Raw genomic sequence first — 21,263 nt, 5'->3', positions numbered from 1 at the left:
TTCTGAACTACGCCATCGCCATCTTCAGGGTACGGTAGGAACTGAAAAGACCGTTTGGTTCCTACCTTGCCCTGAAGATGGCAATGGCGTAGTTCTCTCATGAAGTCCATGAGACTCCGATAACCAGCTCAAAAAGGGGGAATTGGGCCGTAGATCTACGTGGTTCGGCGCTGAAGGTGTTAAAGCTGGTTATTATTGCTCGCCTTTCCCTCTTCCAGCTGGTTATCGCTATGCGGTGGTTGCGATTCAGCCACGGCCCCGGTGGAATTGATCACTTATTGGTTGCATTGATGAAAAACAAAAAAGGGATTTCCCAAAAAAACACAAGAAATTTATACATCTTTTCCTTCGGATTTCTTGAATATATATTTTCTGGTTGATAGATAAAGTGGAGAAAAATGCTAGATACCTTGTGCAAAGTCAAAACCATTGCGGGTGTACTTTCACTGTTAGGAAATGTGATCGTTGGTGAGTTGAATAAAATCTCGAACTGGATTTCTCAACATTCAACTGAACTTTCAAATTCAAGGAAGGAACATTTTATTTTGGCATTGGGATTTGCATTTTGCATGCAAGAGCCAAGACTAAAAGACTATCTCGGCTCCACTCTCTCTCATCTCTCATGCTCTCTCACTGTACTTGTTCATGAATTCTCTGGCTCTGCCACCCCTCTCAGTTTCTGTCCTTCGCACCTCACTCACTCTTCATCTTCATCTTCATCCTTATAATGATCGGGTTCCTTTCGGGACGTAATTGATCATATGGTGCTGTGTGCATGCGGAGCGATAAAACGTCTAGTCGGTGCGGTTTAAAAACTATGTACAATCATCTGAATTCTCTAAAGTCTCGGGAGGGTGGATAGCTGGGACTTGAAGGCCTCAAAGTTATCCACTCGGGCCTAGCACTAACAGCCGGCGGCCCTCGCTATTGACGGTATAACAAGCTTCAGTGGCCTGTGTTCTGACGAGGTCTGATGGATTGTCTGCTATTTTTGAAAAGAATCGCGGGGGGCTGTTTTGAATTGAAGGCCGGGCGGGGATGATCATCACCACTAGGGTTTTTTACCGTCCTTGCGTCATTGAATCATATTCAATACACATTCGCCTTTCACTTTCAGCTGACATATCTGACTCCCTTTCCCACTATGAGACGATGCATATCAATGACGTGAACCATCAGATTGTGAAGAGGAGTCTGGATGGACCGTGGCACATGAAAAAGTTGGACTTTTCAACTCTGGGAAGGTAAAGCTATAGATCCATGCACTTAATTGGGACCAACGTTTACGAAAACGTCGCGTCTCGTCACGTAACAGTAATGTAAAATGCATGGTGACGTGACGACGGCCAACACTACGTCATGTAAACGTTGGTCCCAATCAAGTGCATGGATCTATAGCTACCTGTCCGTTTCATGACAGAACGGCAATCGGATTTTTGATGGTCAAAAAGCAGAGGTTTTTAGCAAAAGTTCTGATTCATCCAGAGGTTCAACGTTCGTAGCATCTAAAAATTCCTACTTTGCCAGACTCCGTACAAAGCATGACCAAGAATGAGCATTTAAAGCCAAATACTTAAAAGTTTCCCAGCCATTTCAACTTTTTTGCATACAGTACTCACTGCTGATAAAATTGGTCCACTTTCGATAAAAGGCCTAGTATGAACTTATCATGAGTCCCTAGTGAAATGCCCAGGGGTAGGAAAATCTACTGCAGACCCAGAAATATTCGAGCTATTTCATTTTGCAGTTGTGTGAAATTGCAACGTAATTTTATTTCTTGCTTGCAGGCATTTCCGTGTCTACCTCCAGCCAGATTCCCATGTCTTGGCACAAGATTTCAAAGCCTACGCTCGTAAGGGTGATGGCACTAAGGAACAGTTTGGGATAGATCCGGGTAATTTCTACAAGGGTCACGTGTCGGGGGAGACACATTCCGAGGTGCACGCATACTGGGAGGATAACGCAATATCTGCCACCATCAAAACACCCGAAGACACGTATGTGATTGAGGTATGTCTGGAGCTGTGGTGGTCCGCTGGTTACATAGTTGAAATTAGTCCCATACCCCTTCCATTAAAGTTGAATTTTAGGGATTAAATAGTAACATGGTCACACACAAAGGTTCAGATGCCAACTCCATCGGGCAATCTAATTCGATCCCCGGGCTAAACTATGATCAAGCACAAAGGTTCAGACATCAAAACTATATTTATGTGTTTCAGCCATCATGGGGACATCTACCTCAGTCTCCCAACTACACCATGATCACGTACAAAGGTTCAGACGTCAAATCTTTGTTTGATAAAAATCAAACCAATGGATTCAAGTAAGTATGATCCATGCATAAGAAATGTTTTCCCTGATTTTTGTCGCCACCAATATGACCCCTCCTGAGACGTTTTTTGGCCTTAAAACCGCTACAATTAGCTCCCAAATGCTCTTATTTTACATATCAAATCATGAAAATTACTCATTTGACAGTAAAACAAACTTGAGTGCTCAAAATTAAGGGGGATATCCCCCCCTTGAAATATTTTAGGGGGGATGAATCCCCTATCCTCCATCCCCCACCCCCCCGCCATCCCCCATCCCCCCTCTGGTGGAAACCCTGGGGTAAGACCATTGTGTAAGAGCTTTGGAACTCTATTGACGTGATGTGAGTAGAACTGCTTTCCGCTAATCAAGTTCAGGTACATGTAGGTAGTGGTGATAAAAAAATATATCCCTCGTCTAAAAAAACTTAAACAGGCTTCTCTCCACCAATATATCAGGAGTCCTAGCGGGCTGAGCATTGTCCTTCACCTCGATGCGTCCCGTATCATAAGAAATTCATTGACATTTTCAGGAAGAAATACTGCGAGTTTGTCCGGCCGCCAGGATCGGCGGAGACGTCCTCCAAATCTAACGACACCGGGACAGAAAAGGACGACGTACATTCACGAGAGAAGCGAGCCTTTATACCTCTGAAGAACACCTGCCCTCTAGGCCTAACGGCCGATTATCGATTCTTTGAAAATATGGGGAAGAAAAATTTAGTGCATACTACAAATTATTTGGTGGGTTTTCATTTTCGGCCGTTGTTGCCAAGATTTTGCAGTTGGGCTGTTAATTTTTGACTTCAAGTGCCTTGATGACCTGTACAGTGAACACGTTGCAGTCTTCCCATTGTTTTCCGGCCGTATCCCGATAAATCATCGCAAAAAAATCCTCAAAAATTAATTCTTGATTTTGCTGAAACTCGTGGAACAGACAAATATACACAGCTTTATAAAGCATGGGCACTGCCCGAAAAGACAGGGTGCAGCGGCCCTGCTTTAAATGGAAATGCATTCGCCACTTGTAAAAAACGGCAGGGCAAAAAGTGAAAATTTTGAAAAACTCGTCAGCTGACATTGAAATATTCCTACACTGTATTTCCAGATTGGACTTATAAGCCGCGTCGATGCACTCTACCGTCGAGTGGAGTTTGATGCGTCGTACAAAAACTTCGGTTTCGAAATCAAGGAGGTAAGATTCGTCTAAAAATGTTGCGTTCAGATGCAAAGCTACTAAATTCAGTCCCAGTAATGCAACCCTTCAACTATTATGGTTTTTGCATTAAAAGCGATGTCTTATTACTTGAGTTTCAATGAAATTTTGGGGATTTGCAATTAAGCAACTAGTATTCAGGTCGAGGGTTCTGTCAATGTCAGGTTCATTTTACCGTATTTATCTCAATTTTTTCGGCATGGCTTTTAGCAACTTTTGCAAGTTTTCAAATGCTCTTGTCTGCACCATTGAGAAGATTTCAGTGCACTGCTTCTGTCAGGACCTGTATTAACTGATAAGTTGAAACTCTTTTCTTACCAGTTTTACCCCCAGACAAGAGATCTTTTTGTTGCACGTAGCAGCAATTTGAATTGCTTGTGTGCGCGGGGATGAACCTGCGAGATCTACAGCCCAATTGAGCACGACCAATGAACTGGAAATTCTAAATACTTTCCCCTTATCCAGTTTTGTTCCCCTTTAGATCACAGTCCACACAGAACCCGAGAAGGTCGCTCCTGGAGACGTGCATTATAACATGGAGAAGGCTTGGGAGACAAAGGATTTATTGAAGGTAAAATAGAAGGCTGGCCATCCTGCTACCTATACGTTTCCTAGCGTAAGGACCCCTACATGATGTGTTTCATGGGGGTTGGTGTTATCAAGTTTGCTCTGATGGCCCTTGGGATTAGCCGTTCAGTTTGTGTATCTTCGGACTTTAACCTACCCGCTAAAGAATGAACAAGTACAGCATTCTGCTGCGATGATTTTGGGAACTAGACAATTCGTCCAAAAATGTATTTTTCGTAACGAGTGGCTTTTTGAAATTTTAAAATTGACTGAAAAAGAACGATTTGAGGACAGCTTTGTACCACCTGTTTTATTTTTGTCAGATGTCGGTGCCATTTGATGATTGGCCAGGTAATGACATATTTCAGCTCCAAAGTCATTGCCAAGCAGTGGCTTGAGTCAGCAGATTAGGCTGGACACAGAAGCTGTACTAGTCTGTCTGCTAGAAAGATCGGAACATGTACCCTAACTGGCGACAAGACAGCAGGCCTTTCAATTACGTGGAGACCTCTACACCCTGTATTTTTTTAGCCTAATTTAGGGGACATGTTTTTTTGCTTTTTGGCTTAATTTGGGGACATTTCATCGCGCCAATTTGCCTGAACAGCGACGTCATAAATCAAAGTTAGTGACTGATATCACCACATACACCTGAAAAATCATAATTTTAGGGTAAAACTATAAAATTAGGCCATTTGGATGAGATTTGGTTATGTTGGGGGTCAAAAAACGCTTCAGGGGGTCATATTATTTTTTAAAAAAAAGAAAAAAAGACTTAATTTGGGGACATCCTGTACGGCCTACACCGTTGTACGGTGTAGGAATCATGTAACTGAGAGGCCTGAACAGAGCAAAAGCCCCCTGGCCATTTCATTTTGACTGAAACTAAAATCTTTTTGATTGCGTTCCAGGCGTTCAGTAAGGGGGAACAGTACAAGACGTTCTGTCTTCATCATCTGTTTACGTTTTACGCCTTCGAGGGTGGCGTCCTGGGCCTGGCGTATATTGCCTCGCCGAGACGTTACAGCGTCGGTGGAATCTGCTCATCTTGTAAGTTGCCGCACGCATGGCGCAAACTAGCGATTTTAATCACAGCGACCTGCGACAGAAGGATCTCTCATTGCATTGATATGTATAGGCAGGAGCAGGGGGTCAAATTGGCCATCTTCAGGTGACTAATATACACAGTAAGGGTCCTGGGTCATATCAGATTCAGCACTAAATATATCCCTCGTACAAGCGTGAATCAATTCGACGTACTGTGAGATGTGAGAGACCCCTTTGTGTAACTTTCTCTTGCCTGCCTAGCTACTGCCTCTATTGTCCCTTTAACATCAGTTCATCGCTCTTCCAGCATATTATGAGGACGGCGAGACCTTCTCGCTCAACTCAGGTTGGAGCAGCGGCAAGAATCGCTACGGCAACCGCATCCTTACGTCGGAAGCCGATCTGGTCAGCGCCCATGAACTTGGTAAGTTCGTCTACAATGCCAATAATCAACAAAGGGAGGGGCAGATCATGCAGCAGTCAATGTACACCCTGTACCCCCTCATTCAGGCTATTGACACTTGGTATTTTTCTCCGGACAGGCTTAAATCAGGCCCCAATGGACTATAGAGCTTCCTCACTGACGTCACATGATGACGTTGCCAATTGTTTTGCACTGCCATATTGGCCGTCACACGTGGTCACGACGTAAAGGAAATGCATTGGCAGGTGGCCGTCAAAACGTCACGTTGTGACGTCACGTTAAGAACCTCTATTGTGGGTTTTTTGCAGGAATATGGCCAACTAGGCAAAGATTGACCCAGAGTAGCCATAAGTGAACTGAGGTCTCCTCGGAGTCAGAAGTGTCCGAGTCGTTTTGAATGCCTGCTGTGATTACAGTTATGAAGAACAGAGCAGCTCCAATCAATTTATTTCTTAATGAAAATGATTTTTTGGCTGACAGATTTCACAAAGGAAAACGCATAAAAATTTCACTTTGGATGTTGGTAGAAATCATGAGAATTATCATAATTTGGGAAAATTTGGCTGAAAATACTCAAAAACCATTTGAAATACTACTTGGAAATTCCTGGGGTTGGCCGGTCTTTTGAGGGGATGAATAAATCACGTGCCCTTACTATTTCAGGACATAGCTGGGGCAGTATGCATGACCCTCCAGAAGGTGACGGCTACCCGTCCACCCCTGGTTCCGTTGGGCGGTCGCTCGACTGAACCTTGGGCAAATTTTTTTTTCAAACATAACAATTTGATTGGTAATGGTGACGTCAGTTAAAAACACGTAACCTGAAAATGGTGTTTTAGAACAGGGACACATGGCATGCTTAATTAGGACTAGGTGGTGATGATGGTTTCACATACTCCTCTTCCCTTGGGTGGGACTTTCTTGTTGACTTGTCCTAATAAATAAGACGAAACTTTAGTGACGCCATTTCGCGAATCTCAGACACACAGAACTCGTTCAAACACTTAAAGTGATACTATGATGTGATTTACAACTTTGCGGAAATACGTCCGTTTTTAATTGTGGATCACAAATGTAAAGCTCAAATTTTCCATTTTTGATTAGATTTATTATAAAATCGCTGAATGTAAACCACCACGACCGCGAAAATGTTCATGTTGTGACGTCATCAACGAAAACAGCATCGAAGCGCGCCGCCCGGGCGGGATTAAACCATCAATTTCTAGAAAATGTGCATTTCGATTCGAAAACCTTACCGATTTATGAGAAAGTGACGTAGTCATTTGTCAAAAACAGCTGAAATATTATATGGTGAAATTTGACACGAGTTACCCTTTAAATTTGGACAAGATACTGTTTCGGAGGCCATACAGACCAAAGGTGACAATGTCCTTCGAGTAATACTTTCACCATTTTGTGGATTTCGGATGAATTTTGAGTGTCTTAGATCATCAAAATGGAGTCACACTATTTTCAACTCAACATACTCACTCACTCCTGCAACTTGACTGTTCTATGTCAACTCTGCCACACATCTCTCCAGGCATTACAGTCAGAGCCGTCAGCGTCAACACCTCACTTGCAACTTCAGCACTCTGCATCACAGGGTACAACATCCAGCCAGGGAGTCCGGCATTGTCCCCATTGCCAATTTCCTCTAATATTCTCCCATTGGCAGCGGTAGCGCAGTGGAAGAGAGTCGGCCTCATGATCAGGAGGTCGTGGGTTCGACTCCCGGCCGAGTCACTCCTTGGTTCCCCGACTGGTCAAGTTCAAGTTAGCGCCTTCTGGTTGCTCCTTGAAACCTCTGATTGATTTCTGTGGAGACCGGGGTAATAATATGATATCCCACAGCGCTTTAACAGTTACGTTACTGAGGAGCGCTATATAAATGCGTCACACTATTATATATACATGTATTATTATATTGCCACTCTATCACTATCTTGGGAAGTCTTGCTGACTCCATTCGACACACACATATCCAAACCATTGAATATGCTCCTTTTCACCCGTAGCGAAACTGGCGGCTGACCTGTTCTTCTCGTGATCTCAGTGTTGCTGACACGATCGAACCACCTGGTCTTAAGATGAAGGCTTAGACAGCACATGTCAAACTCAAAGGCACCCAGCCTTTTTCCTGTCAGTGTTGTGGCCCAGGTTTCTGTACCATGAGAATTGTTTTCAGAAATTTTCGCAAATTGCCCCAAAAAAAGTACGGGAAAATTTGGTGGTTTACAGTCTAATGTTCCCATACTATTTCAGGTCACAACTGGGGCAGTGAACACGACCCGGAGGGAGACTGCTCCCCCTCAGCATTCAAGGGCGGAAAATACATCATGTTCCCGTACTCGGTGTCGGGATATGAAGCAAATAACAAGGTATGGTGGTCACTGAGTTGGTCAAATTTCGTTTCTCCTCGCCGTGTTCTAATGTCCTTACACTGGAATCTCCATCAGCGGACACCTCTCTATTAAGAACACCTCTCTATCAAGGACAACCTCTCTATCAAGGACAACCTCTCTATCAAGGACAACCTCTCTATAAGGACAACCTCTCTATTATGGACAACCTCTCTATTAAGGACAACCTCTCTATTGAGGACACCCACTCTATTAAGGACAACCTATCTATTAAGGACACAAGTTTTGGTCCCAAATTGGTTGATTCCATTCAATTTGACCTCTCTAATCCGGACACCTCTCTATAATGGACAGCATTTGTCAGTCCAGAGGGCATCCTTAGTAGAGATGTTCTACTGTATTGCCATTGACTTCACGTTAATCAATTTAAAATAGCTCTAAAATAATTCACAAAAAACTTCGATTCCATGATTAATTTGGTGATTTTCTTTCCAGCATTTTTCGCCATGCAGCAGAAGAAATATAGCCGCCGTCCTGAGGTCGAAATCTAACCAGTGTTTTTCACAATATAGTGAGTATGAAACTTGCCTTTGAAGAAATACTGTATGCTTGGAAATGTTTGCGAGACTTTTTTTTTGCACATTTACAAATTACCGCTGAAAAATATGGCCGCAAAAATTAAAATTTGATCAAAATTCCCGTTATGGGTTGTCAAAGTGCAGAATTCAAAAAGTGTGTGAACTTAGCTTTTTCACAAAACCGTCAAATAATGTGGCTGCGTATATTTTTTGGGTTTACAGTATATACGTTTGTGGTACCCGTCTTGATTCCAAGTCTTCCAAACCTTATTTTTCGTTTTAAGTGTAGAAATGGACTTATAAGGCATGCCAGATGATATTTATGCATTAAGACCTCAAAATATGAATTCTAGCTCTGTATTAAATTTCAGTTCCGGGTAAAGCGTTCTGTGGTAACAACAAGATAGAAACCGGAGAGGAATGTGACGGAGGTATCGCGGGCCAGCAAGATCAAGATCCTTGTTGTGATAGCGAGTGTAAGCTCAGAAGTGGTGCCACCTGCAGGTGAGATGCTTAGGCCATATAAAATGGTACAATTGTTGATTGTCCTTTTTTCCAAAAACTTTCGGTGATTTGCCAGAACTGCAGGCTTGCTCCGAGTTATGAGATCTACCATCAGATGAAGCGTCCCCACTTGGCGAACGTAAATCTACGTCACTGGCAACCAACCGTTCACTCTTCAAAACGTAAATTAACATCATTGCGGTCAAACAGTCGCTACAACTCCCTTTGTCTCTGATTTCAGTGATTCCAATCACGTCTGCTGCCAGAATTGCAAACTTGCTCCGCGCGGTTTCATCTGCAATGAAGCATCACCACTCGGAGAGGGCATCACCTGTACTGGGAACGCCGAGTGCAAATATCCTTTTTCAAGTCGTGATGTTTGTTCGACAAATTTGTTATTTGATAAAAACTAGTTGATGATGCTGGCTCATATCAAGAAAGAATGAAACTAGCGGGGCTCTTATGACTAAGGCCGCTGCTGCCATGGAAGTCGGTGTCCTCTAAGGCCGCGTATCCATAGGGTATGCCCTTGTGTAGTGTGGCGTTATGGCGTAACAGCCTTGTGACCCTATGCCCTGCGTCTCCATTGGATATTCCTTTTTGGTCATGTAGGCCTTTGTAGTCCTCATTTCGCAGCGGTCAATCGGTACGGACGGAGGTGCGAGAAGAAAGGTAGGCGTTTATCTGCACGCTGTCATTATTTCAGAAGACAATTTCTTATGAATATTGAAAATGAAAATACAAGTAACTTTTATTTTCACTTGCAACATCAAATTGACATGTACATGTATATAAAACTTGACTTTTAAGCAACAAATTACAGGTTCGTGCTTGTTATGATAATCATCAGTTTCGGGGTCCCAGAGTAGTTCCCGTTGATGAACCTCTTGAATTAATTTGCGCCTCAGACATTGCTTCCGTGTTGTTCACTCGCAAAAGAATGGACATGTTCAATCCCAATATGGGCCTATATTCCCAATCCACAGTGCATATATGCCCGCAATGTGACACGGCATAACATATGGGAACGATCAATAACACCAACGAAGGTTCATTGTCCGTGTGGCGCGCCAGGCGGTAAAAGGGAATGTTGTGCAGGGCACAGAACAGCCTATGGATACGCAGCCTAAGATGGCCCTCTTTGGGCCTAAGAAGCTGATCAGAAGTACAGTACCTTTCAACCTTACAACTCATTTTCGCCAGCCGACAATAAATTCCGGTGTGTCTGTTGTCAATTTCTGGTGGCTCGTAACCAGTTTATTGTTTATTCGAATTGCCTCACTATATATCATACAGAAAAAAACAAGCTAGGATTAGGCTGGCAAACCCAAGGGTCATGGGGGTCGCGGGTCATAACTCTCCAGTGGCCTTGTTTCGAAGACCTTGGGTGATATGAATAAAGACTAGCAAATGCTTTTATCTAAAACTCCATGTACATTTACACTAGGCCTTTCTGTACAAAATTGAAGTAAAAGCATTTGCTAGTCTTTATTCATATCACCCCTTGTCACTTCTTGATTACTACCGCAGTGCTGGAGAATCGGGACATTGCCACGAGTTGTCGAGACAAGGATATAGGCAGCTTTGGTAGTTACAACGATAATTTTGCGTTGCACGTTAATCATTGATAAAAGTTGTTGGTGTGTATTCGAATCGATGATATCAAGACACAAAGCGTTGTGATAATGCACACAGTTACCGAGGTTATCCTTTAGAGTTGAATTCCTTAACTCTTTTCTCACTGGGACGAGCGTGGAATGTCCAGAGCCCAATCCTAAGCCTGATTATACAAGATGTGTGGATTTGTAAGTACAATGGAGCCTCCCTTAGCGGACACCTCTCTATTAAGGACAGCCTCTCTATTAAGGACAACCTCTTTATTAAGGACACTAGTTTTGGTCCCAAATTGGTTGTTTCCATTCAATTTGACCCCTCTAATCAGGACACCTCTCTAATAAGGACACCACTCGTCAGTCCCAAGGGTGTCCTCAATAGAGATGCTGGCAATTGTGAATTTACTTCCAAACTCTTATCTTTTCAATGTTGTTATATTTCAGCGGGTCTTGTTTCAAAGGGGTGTGTCGACCCTTTTGTAAGGTGATAGGGCAAGGGTATGAACCCTGCGCTTGTGATACTGGTAAGTAACTTTCTTAAAGGGGTAGTACACTGTTCGTATTTACTGGTGGTCAAGGAAAATATCAGTGCAGTTATACACAATGCCGTGGTACTGTTATTATGCATACAAATTAGCTGAAACTTGGTATTTATAGTAAAGTGGAACCTCCTTAGCAGACACCTCTCTATTAAGGACCCTAGTTTTGGTCCCAAATTGGTTGTTACCATTCTATTTGACCTCTCTAATCAGGACACCACTTGTCAATCCCGAGGTTGTCCTCAATAGAGAGGTTCTACTGTATTTGTATATCCGTCTACACAACGGCAATGCTGAAATTTATATTCAGTTTGTACTCATTTATTTGTGTTGCATTTTCCCGGGGCAGGCTGCTCGGTAAGTTGGAGAGCCTACCACTGAATCACTTGATTCTCGGTAAGATGGAAAACGGACTCAATGTTGTATTTTTTCGTTCCAGTTGAGCAGTCCTGCCAGATCTGCTGTATGCAAAAGAACACTAACGCCTCCTGTGCACCAAAAATGAATCGAGAAGGAAAATATATGAATCTGTCCAACGGTCGTCCGTGTGTCTTTGGATACTGCGAAGAGGTGAGGAAAAATTCAATTCAAAGTCAAATTTTATGAGTCCCTATAGGTTGCACTGCGACCTGTGTACATTTCATGTCCTGTACGGACGTGTGACGACAATGCTGCGCCTGTCAAAAGTAACCTTGACACGGATGCGAACGTCAGAACTGTTGTACACACTCATGAAAACGCATGCAGCTAGGATGACGTTGTGTCATGTGTTGTTAATTTCAGATGCACGTTTTTTTGCAGCAGTCGTTTCATCTCATTGGTTGTTCTCATAGTGTCTCTGAGACGGACACATTGCATGTTATCTTGGACAAGTCACTTTTACCTTTGATTGTCTCGTACCTTGAAATTGAATGAGAAACAAAACTAACACGTGTTGTACAATGTGCTATTTATTGAAATATCGAAAGGTAAAGAGAATATTTGGTGCCCAACTGTAGTTGCACGCAAGAAATATGTATAATATATTGTGATATTGTATAATGATAGAAAAATACCTTGCATCTCTCTTGTTCTTCCCCTATAGGGTGTCTGTCGGGTGCAGGTTGAAGATATGATACAACGTTTTTGGAATATCATAGAAGATTTATCAATAGACACTGTCGGTAAGGGTCTAGTCTCATTCTTTCCTTTTCCTTTTTTAGCGTTCAAGTTTCAAGTAACCATCATATCCTCAGCTGGTGCAAGGGGAAATTTCAAGTAAACATCATATCCTCGGCTTGTGCAAGGGGAAATTTCAAATAACCATCATATCCTCAGCTTGTGCAAGGGGAAATTTTAAGTAACCATCATATCCTCAGCTTGTGCAAGGGGAAATTTCAAGTAACCATCATATCCTCAGCTTGTGCAAGGGGAAATTTCAAATAACCATCATATCCTCAGCTTGTGCAAGGGGAAATTTTAAGTAACCATCATATCCTCAGCTTGTGCAAGGGGAAATTTCAAGTAACCATCATATCCTCAGCTTGTGCAAGGGGAAATTTCAAGTAACCATCATATCCTCAGCTTGTGCAAGGGAAAATTTCAAGTAACCATCATATCCTCAGCTTGTGCAAGGGGAAATTTCAAGTAACCATCATATCCTCAGCTTGTGCAAGGGGAAATTTCAAGTGACCATCATATCCTCAGCTTGTGCAAGGGGAAATTTCAAGTAACCATCATATCCTCAGCTTGTGCAAGGGGAAATTTCAAGTAACCATCATATCCTCAGCTTGTGCAAGGGGAAATTTCAAGTAACCATCATATCCTCAGCTTGTACAAGGGGAAATTTCAAGTAACCATCATATCCTCAGCTTGTGCAAGGGGAAATTTCAAGTAACCATCATATCCTCAGCTTGTGCAAGGGGAAATTTCAAGTGACCATCATATCCTCAGCTTGTGCAAGGGGAAATTTCAAGTAACCATCATATCCTCAGCTTGTGCAAGGGGAAATTTCAAGTAACCATCATATCCTCAGCTTGTGCAAGGGGAAATTTCAAGTAACCATCATATCCTCAGCTGGTGCAAGGGGAAATTTCAAGTAACCATCATATCCTCAGCTTGTGCAAGGGGAAATTTCAAGTAACCATCATATCCTCAGCTGGTGCAAGGGGAAATTTCAAGTAACCATCATATCTTCAGCTGGTGCAAGGGGAATTTTCAAGTAACCATCATATCCTCAGCCGGTGCAAGGGGAAATTTCAAGTAACCATCATATCTTCAGCTGGTGCGAGGGGAAAATTCGCTGCAGGTCTTCCCCACAGGCTCTGGCAAGAGTTCTGTCTTCTATTCATCAGGGGACAATCCTGCAAAAGTTACCTAGTTGCCAAGTCCGCGTTTGCAGGAGGCAGTTGTATCGAGCTGCAGACGCTTTGGGTACTGGAGGAGTCTGCAGTGCAGTTGTCGTTATGCAGTTCATATATTGAGACTTGAACTTTTCTATCAAGTTGATGAAAGTGTTTTTTTCCATGACTGGTATCAGTTCTTGGTGTAAGCGTCAATGAATGAGGCCCATTTCCTAATGATCTATTGCTTCCATTTCAGTGAAATTCATGCGAGATAATTTAGTTGGGACGATCCTGGTTTTGTCCGTCATCCTTTGGATTCCTGCCAGTTGTGTATTTAGTCATTTTGTGAGTATCATTGATCAGCCTTTCATAAATAAGTTCTTTTCTTTATTCTCCACAGACATATGTGACCCGTCACAGCAAAACCAGGTGCATGGCCCTCTAAGTTTGGCAGGTTGAGACGGCCTGGTTGTTTATTTCACTGTTGTCTGCCGATCATGAAATCTGAGTACATCAATTTCTTCCATTATCTCCTGGTGACATGTTGGCTTATCTTCTATTTAATGCGCCCGGTCTTGCTGTGATGATGAGGTCAATATTTGAATTGAAATATTAATTTTGATTTAATAATTATAATATTAATTTTAATTCAATAATTAAAATATTGATTTTAATTTAATAATTAAAATTTGATTTTAATTTAATAATTAAAATTTTAATTTTAATTTAATAATTAAAATTTTAATTTTAATTTAATAATTAGAATATTAATTTTAATTTAATAATTAAAATATTAATTTTAATTTAATAATTAAAAATATTAATTGTAAATTAATATTTATTAAATATTAATTTTGTTTGAATTTCATGCACTTCTATTGACCACTTTGACACCGTGATTTGTAAGTATCCTATTAGCCATAACTGGTTCCACGAGAAAATTGCATTGATACACACTCATATTCTGATCGGCTTCATTATTTCAGGATAAAAAACGTCAGAAAGAAGAAGAGAATATAGTCGACTGGCACAGTGGAAAGGTAAACACGTTTTTCATCTCAAAATAAATATAATAACAAAATAAAATAATCATTTATTTCATTGCTTCAACTTCATTTAAAACAGTCAAGAAAAATTTTCCATTTTTCCATTTTTCCATTGTTCAGACTTGATGCAGACTTTGATTTTGGATTGTACGATTTGAAATCAAAACAGCGAGCGTGAGGTTATATTTCTTTACATTTTAGATTGGGATCCTTGTGGCATCCATGTCAGTCATTGAGGGGCCAAATTTACTGTGTATGTCGTAATCCTTTTTCACCACTTATCGTTAATTCCTTAATAACTAAACTACGTGTCTTGGTATAAGGTAAAACAACGGGCCCTTTATCCATTCGTTGAATAATTATTAATCACTGATGGTGCTGGTGGATGATTTGACGAAGTTGTTATCGCCAAAGTTTTGCCAACACCTAGCCTTTAAGCAGTTTGAAGAAATTTAAAGGGTAACTCGTGCCAAATTTCACCATATAATGTTTTAGCTGTTTTCGACAAATGACTATGTCACTTTCTCATAAATCGGTAAGGTTTTCGAATCGAAATGCACATTTTCTAGAAATTGATGGTTTAATCCCGCCCTGACGGCTCGCTTCGATGCCGTTTTCGTTGATGACGTCACAACATGAACTTTTTCGCGGTCGCGGTGGTTTACATTCTGCGATTTTATAATAAATCTAATCAAAAATGGAAAATTTGAGCTTTACATTTGTGATCAACAATTAAAAACGGACGTATTTCCGCAAAGTTGTAAATCACATCATAGTATCACTTTAACATAGTTTACATTTGCAACAAAGGGAAAATGAAAGTTTAGCTTCTTAACATCAAATATATTTTATCTAATGTAGAAGGTATTGCTCTTTTGAGAACTAAAAAAAAGAGTTTTCAGACAGTCTCCTCAAAGAGTTCTCTATAAATTTACTTTGAATTTATCAGGAATACTGGTGGTCACATCTAGTAAAACCGGGACCAGCTAGTATTGCTAGTAGCATGGGTAAGCCGTCAGCCGTTTGCTGGTGCACAATAGCATTCCGCGAAGTTACTATTTATAGCTCACAAGGTCATTTGCATAAGATATTGATGACGTTTTAGTCACGTGACAGTCGGACATCGACACTTATTTCTACGCATTTGAGCTTATTTCAAAGTCAATTATCTTTGACCCTGCATTGTTTTTAGCATGAATGATACTATAGAGTCAGAAAGAGAAATATTCAGAACAATTATGTAGTATTTCCAACACTCGGACATGTGCCAGATTGAATCTAACTGCCCCAGTTAGAAAGCCTGAATCCATTACGAAACCGCATGTTTGTCCAACATTGCCTGTAATTCAGCGATGGGGAAATAGAGGGCAGCAGCTGCAGTGACGTCATCTTCGCGGAATGCTATTTATACTAACCCCCTCGTTTCACTGAATTGTCAGTTCCGAATCACAACCAATAACAAACTGGTGTGGATTGATTTTTTTACCTCTGCGTTCTAATTTGTGAAGACAGTAACACTCTCTGTGGTGGTTCCCTATCAGGTAAAAGGTAACTTGTCTTCCAACTGTTTAAAACGACATTTTAACATGGAAATTTTAATTCTGTCTTCTGATATGTCAGTGTTTTTAATCTAAGGTAACTTAAGTCTCTTATATAGAATACCATGATGAGTTATTGTGGACAAATTAACGAGATGTCCTTTCATTTTCCTGTTTCAGGTTTATAATAAACTAATCAACATTGCTGTATCATATTTTAGTAATCATCTAACATGTCTAATGAATATTGTAATCACCTTATTTTTCAGAATGCTGGCCTCATCCCAGCTAGGGACAGAAACAAAATCAGAATCAGAAATGTAACTAATAATGTCTAGTGATTTTCTCGTGAAACAGTTTGTAGATTATCAATTCGATTTTGTCTGCTTATGATGCGTGTTTCCACTGGATGTGTTTTGTGATTTGTATGTGATTTGCACAGCAATTGTGTGTGTTCAATAAAACACTTGATAAGAGCAGGTCTGTTAATTTTTTGGAACACACTGTACATTTAGCGCGTTGTCTTCTTTGGACATCAACACAGGGAGCGCAGTGGCATAAACTCTCAAATGGCCTGAAATGTCCTCGTGTGTGCTGGATTAAGGCTGCCCTTGGTTCTTCAGAGAGGTTACTGGATAGGCAGGGTAACGATGTCTGCGATTGTAAAGCGCTTTGAGACAGTAGACAATACAGTGAAAAGCGCTTTATAAGAACTCTCCATAAAGACCTCATCAAACTATTGTTAGCCAGATTCCAATGTCTGGCAATCACAAAACAAATCGTAAACCGTATCCAATGGTAACAGGCTTTTATTCTGTCTAGTGTTACACAGTTTTCAAGATTTTATCACAAGTTTTGCACAGGCTGGCTTCACTTGCAAATTAAGCAACAGTTTTCACAAAAGTCACCATTTTCCAAAATTGTTCACATTACTTATAAAGTTTTGCCAACTTTTCATAAAGTTTCTTGAGAATTTTCTTGTAGTCCTCGTAGCTGTAGCTTCCTTTAGCCTCTTGCCTCAAAAAGACAAGCACTTTTCGTAAAATCAAGAACAGGTTAGGTCGTGGACCCTTGAGACATCCTGGGATGGCTCGAGGAAGTTGTTTGTATGCAACAGTCTGTCACAGCCTTCGTCTCTATTCATGGCGTTGCTGGCATACATGTATCTATCTGGTCTTTCAGAAAATGTCGCCCTCCAACATCCCTGGCTGCGTCTCTTTTCCACGTCACGATAGAACAGCGCTCCAATGTTCCGTAATATCCAACTGAAATGTAGCAGTTGAACAAAATGTCTTCTTTCATGTGAAACTTCAAAGTCTGGCTTATCTAAAAACACTTGCTTTGCCAAAATTGGCCATATGCCTCACCAAGATCAAGCAAATTTAGGGAATTTTTACATATTGCTCTGCGTGTTTACACTTTGCTAGGGCTTTTGAGACTCAATCCAATCCAAATGCTTTTAAAATCATGCAGATATCATCACAAAGCCTAATTATCACACTTCCTGTGACTGATCTACCCTTTGCAAAGTATTTTACGAATTGCCAGACTCCAGCAGTTGCTAACGCCCGCTATTTCTGAAGAGGCTCTCCCAAAATAGCGAAGCTCGTCAGATCTGAAGAGTAGCCACTAAAATCAGCCCAATCCAAGGAGTTTTCTTACTCTAAACACAAGTTTGATTTCCTGATATCATTACATTTTTGAAATTCGAATCTTCAAATGTCTCGCCTCTTATCATTTCAGAACACTGGCCTTATCCCAGATAACCAACGCAATAAAGTGAGACTAAAACCAGCGCCCGAGGTCCGACGGGCAACGGGCAGTATCGTGCGGGCGCCGCACAAGTACACAGCGGGTGGTTCGACGGATAGGATGACGTACGTTTAACATTCCTGGCCAAAGAGATGTTGTTCTTTCCGGCAGTCGTTGCAGAACAATCCCCCTCAGCTAGGCCTTTGGGTCGTTAAAAAAAATATGGACCTTCTTTAGTTCCTCCTTATGCCCGGAGTGGATGTCTGAATTATTGAACCATGCGGAGTGCTGCAGAAAAGCACTTTGGGGCAATGGAAATCTACAGAAGGTCCACATTTTGGTTACTTGGCAGCCATTTTGGATTTTGGCAGCCATCTTGGATTTGAGGCAAATCAGAGTTGCCATAAGTTTTTTAATTGGGTGAATTTAGTAACCAGAAAGTCATTTCAACTGCTTTAACAGAAAGGATGATTTTAGTTTGTGAGTTGCCTCCTAGGTGGCAGGACTGAAAGAAGCAGGTCCGGCCACCTAGGAGTGAAATATTGAACTAGATTAACTGGGTATTGGGTATTCTGTGATTAAAGTTGGTATATCCGTTAAACGTGCAACTATCTTTGTGGGAACTTTTAGAACATGATATTTTTATTACTTTGCCCCTGAAATGTTGTCAGGAATGACTGAGCTTTTGGGATTTGGTCCACGACCTATTTCATGACAAAAGTGATCTCAGTAGCGTAACTCTTATGCAATTCATTGAAAACAGTCCCACCTTCAGAGTTCTCCGCTCAGTTTTCTTCTGGTAAGGGTAAGCTAATTAGCTATATTTTGTCAAAGTTCAAGTTTTCCTCAACTTAATGGTCTGGCGGTAAGAAATTTTAAGTCTGGTGGTGTAATAATTTTTAATTGAAAAACTGTAAAAAACTGAAAAAATTCCAAAGCGATCACAATTTTATGTAACTTTTGGATTATTCTGTTGAAATACTTGACAAATTAATGCTCCCATGGTTATGTGCATGATACTGTAAACCCCTAGATTTTTGCTGACGTTTCATTTTTGCATATTTCGCAAACAACCACAATTGGTGAAAATAAGAATCTTTAAACAAAGCTTTTGATTGGAAAAAACAAGAAATTTTGGAATCGTCCAAAATATTGTGATTATTTGAGAAATCTTCGCAAATCACAAAAATAAATAGGTGCAAGAATTTCATGGTTTACAGTATTGTATTTAGGAATGAGTTGACAATCCCTGCTCATGTCCCAAACAAATCCATTGACGAAATAAGTCCTCGGATATTGTAAATTTTACCTTGTATTTATATTTTCATGTATGTACTTGTATATATATCCTCGATCATGTCCCTGGAAAAGAAATTAGAATATATGTTTGTAGGTTAAGAATTAGATTACGCGTTTGCAAACACTGGAACTACAGGGTGGCCCAGAATTATTTTCCCTCACACAATGGATACACAATAGAATTCTATTTTGCAAGGGAAAATAATTTGTGGCCACCCTGTAGAATGTGACAGTGTTCGCAGATAATGGAAAGTAGAAAAAGTAAATGTGGTTAAACATCTGCAGATAATGTAAAGGAGATGAACAAATATTTTTAAACATCTGCAGATATTGGAAAGGAGATGAAGTAAATGTGGTTAAACATCTGCAGATAATGTAAAGTAGATGAAGTAAATGTTGTTAAACATCTGCAGATAATGGAAAGTAGATGAAGAAAATGTGGTTAAACATCTGCAGATAATGTAAAGTAGATGAAGAAAATGTTTTAAACATCTCCAGATAATGGAATTGGAAAGTAGATGAAGAAAATGTGGTTAAACATCTGCAGATAATTGAAAGTAGATGAAGTAAATGTGGTTAAACATCTGCAGATAATGGAAAGGATATGAAGAAAATATGGATAAATATCTGCAGATAGTGGAAAGGATATGAAGAAAATGTGGTTAAACATCTGCAGATAATTTAAAGTAGATGAAGGAAATGTGGTTTGAACACCTGCAGATTAAATGAAAAGTAGTTAAATGGTGTGGTTTGATCATCATGCCATATTTATACAATTTTTACAATAATTTTCCCCAACCTGTAAATTTTTCGATGGTTTTGTATTCCTTAGCTTTTGTGCTTTCACGAAATATTCATATTTTGTTGTTGGTTTTTGCTTCAAGCCATAAAATAATGTTACACAATGTGCGTTTTGGTGCACTCAAATACAGCTGACTAGAATTTAATCTTGAGTCAATATTTCGGGAGTTTGATTTCTAATTTTTGCAGCTGATGGTCAACCACGCTTTCTTAGGAATTGCATCAAAAACGCTTGAAAAATGCTGGAATTGGCATCAAGAATCTAATCATCATGCACAGATGACCTCGTCTCTGCAATATTGTTTCTTGTTGCATCACTCAATGCTGATTTCTTTTAATTTTTACTAGTTTTATACTCTGTTTCAATTATGCTCTTTTTGATAAAATAAAAATGTTATGTCAAAATTTTTTGTTCTCATGTCTGTTTGATCAAGGATAGATTACTCATGATCATTCACAAACCACGTAGTGGATTTGGGTGCGTATCTATGTTCCCCAATTTCTATAATCCCCCCTTTCTAGGTTCTCCGCGTTCGGTGTTCCCCAGTTCACAGTCTCCCCATATATAGAGGGTTCTATGTTCCATGTGTTCCATTTTCCCCCCAGCCAGGTCTGATGTTCTCCCATTTTCAACAAACTGTTAATGCATTGACTGTTTAGGGACACCAGGGCCCGGTTGTTCAAAAGAAGTTAAATTTCATTGATGTTAAGTTAAATATCAACGTTAAATTCCTTAACTTGGCGTTAGCTAACTTGGCGTTAAATTTGGGTTGTTCAAAACAACGTTAGGGTAAACTAACGCTGATGTTAGTAAATATTGCATCTTGGTTCACTGATGTTAGTTGCCATGGTAGGTATAGGTAATCAAGTTAAAGATAACGTTAGATTTAACTTAGGGTTTTAGGTAAGCTAAATCTAACGTTAAAGATAACGCCAATGTTAGGCTAATATTGTTTGAACAACTCAAAATAAAACTTGACGTTATCTTAACGCCAAGTCAGGAATTTTAACGTTAAGTTATCTTTAAAAATGTATTTCTTCTTTTGAACAACCGGGCTCTGGTCATCGAAGTTGGAATGCAACGAAGGTGGCTGTGTAGAAGTGTTACTGTCATTGAGTGAGTGCATTGCTGTCAATCGTAGTCCAAGCCATCTGAACGCTTAACTCATCCAGCTGGTTATTTTTCCCCTCTTCCAGCTGCCTATCCCACCATGTCCTCCAACTGGTTATCCAAAATCCTGCCAGGTGCTGTCAAATTTTAGGCATGCTTTAATCAATAAATATGTGGCACATCGGCAGGTCAATGGCTTTACAGTTGACAGTGCATTGCATAGGGCTAT

General features: G+C 40.5%; 1 protein-coding gene across 2 annotated transcripts; it reads left to right on the top strand.

Annotated features, from left to right (window-relative positions):
* Positions 1–304: 304 nt before the first annotated feature.
* Positions 305–18,053, top strand: LOC135502975 (ADAM 17-like protease). 2 transcript variants are annotated; one of them, XM_064796208.1, is made up of 20 exons: positions 305–468; positions 1,118–1,244; positions 1,788–2,010; positions 2,223–2,326; positions 2,846–3,056; positions 3,421–3,507; positions 4,010–4,099; positions 5,007–5,145; positions 5,450–5,566; positions 7,832–7,947; positions 8,425–8,500; positions 8,879–9,011; positions 9,253–9,366; positions 10,754–10,816; positions 11,069–11,148; positions 11,603–11,733; positions 12,248–12,326; positions 13,744–13,832; positions 14,474–14,527; positions 17,815–18,053. In XM_064796208.1, the coding sequence occupies exons 1-20, from the start codon at positions 399–401 to the stop codon at positions 17,956–17,958; spliced, it is 2,247 nt and encodes a 748-aa protein (XP_064652278.1). In that variant the 5' UTR covers positions 305–398; the 3' UTR covers positions 17,959–18,053. The 2 variants fall into 2 exon arrangements, with proteins under 2 accessions (XP_064652278.1, XP_064652280.1); XM_064796210.1 differs by lacking the exon at positions 17,815–18,053 and adding an exon at positions 16,341–17,803.
* The last annotated feature ends 3,210 nt before the right edge of the window (positions 18,054–21,263 follow it).

Source organism: Lineus longissimus, chromosome 19, assembly GCF_910592395.1.
Source record: "Lineus longissimus chromosome 19, tnLinLong1.2, whole genome shotgun sequence".
Lineage (NCBI taxonomy): Eukaryota > Metazoa > Nemertea > Pilidiophora > Heteronemertea > Lineidae > Lineus > Lineus longissimus.
The sequence above is the reverse complement of the archived record's forward strand: the minus strand, read 5'-3'. Positions and strand labels throughout refer to the sequence as shown.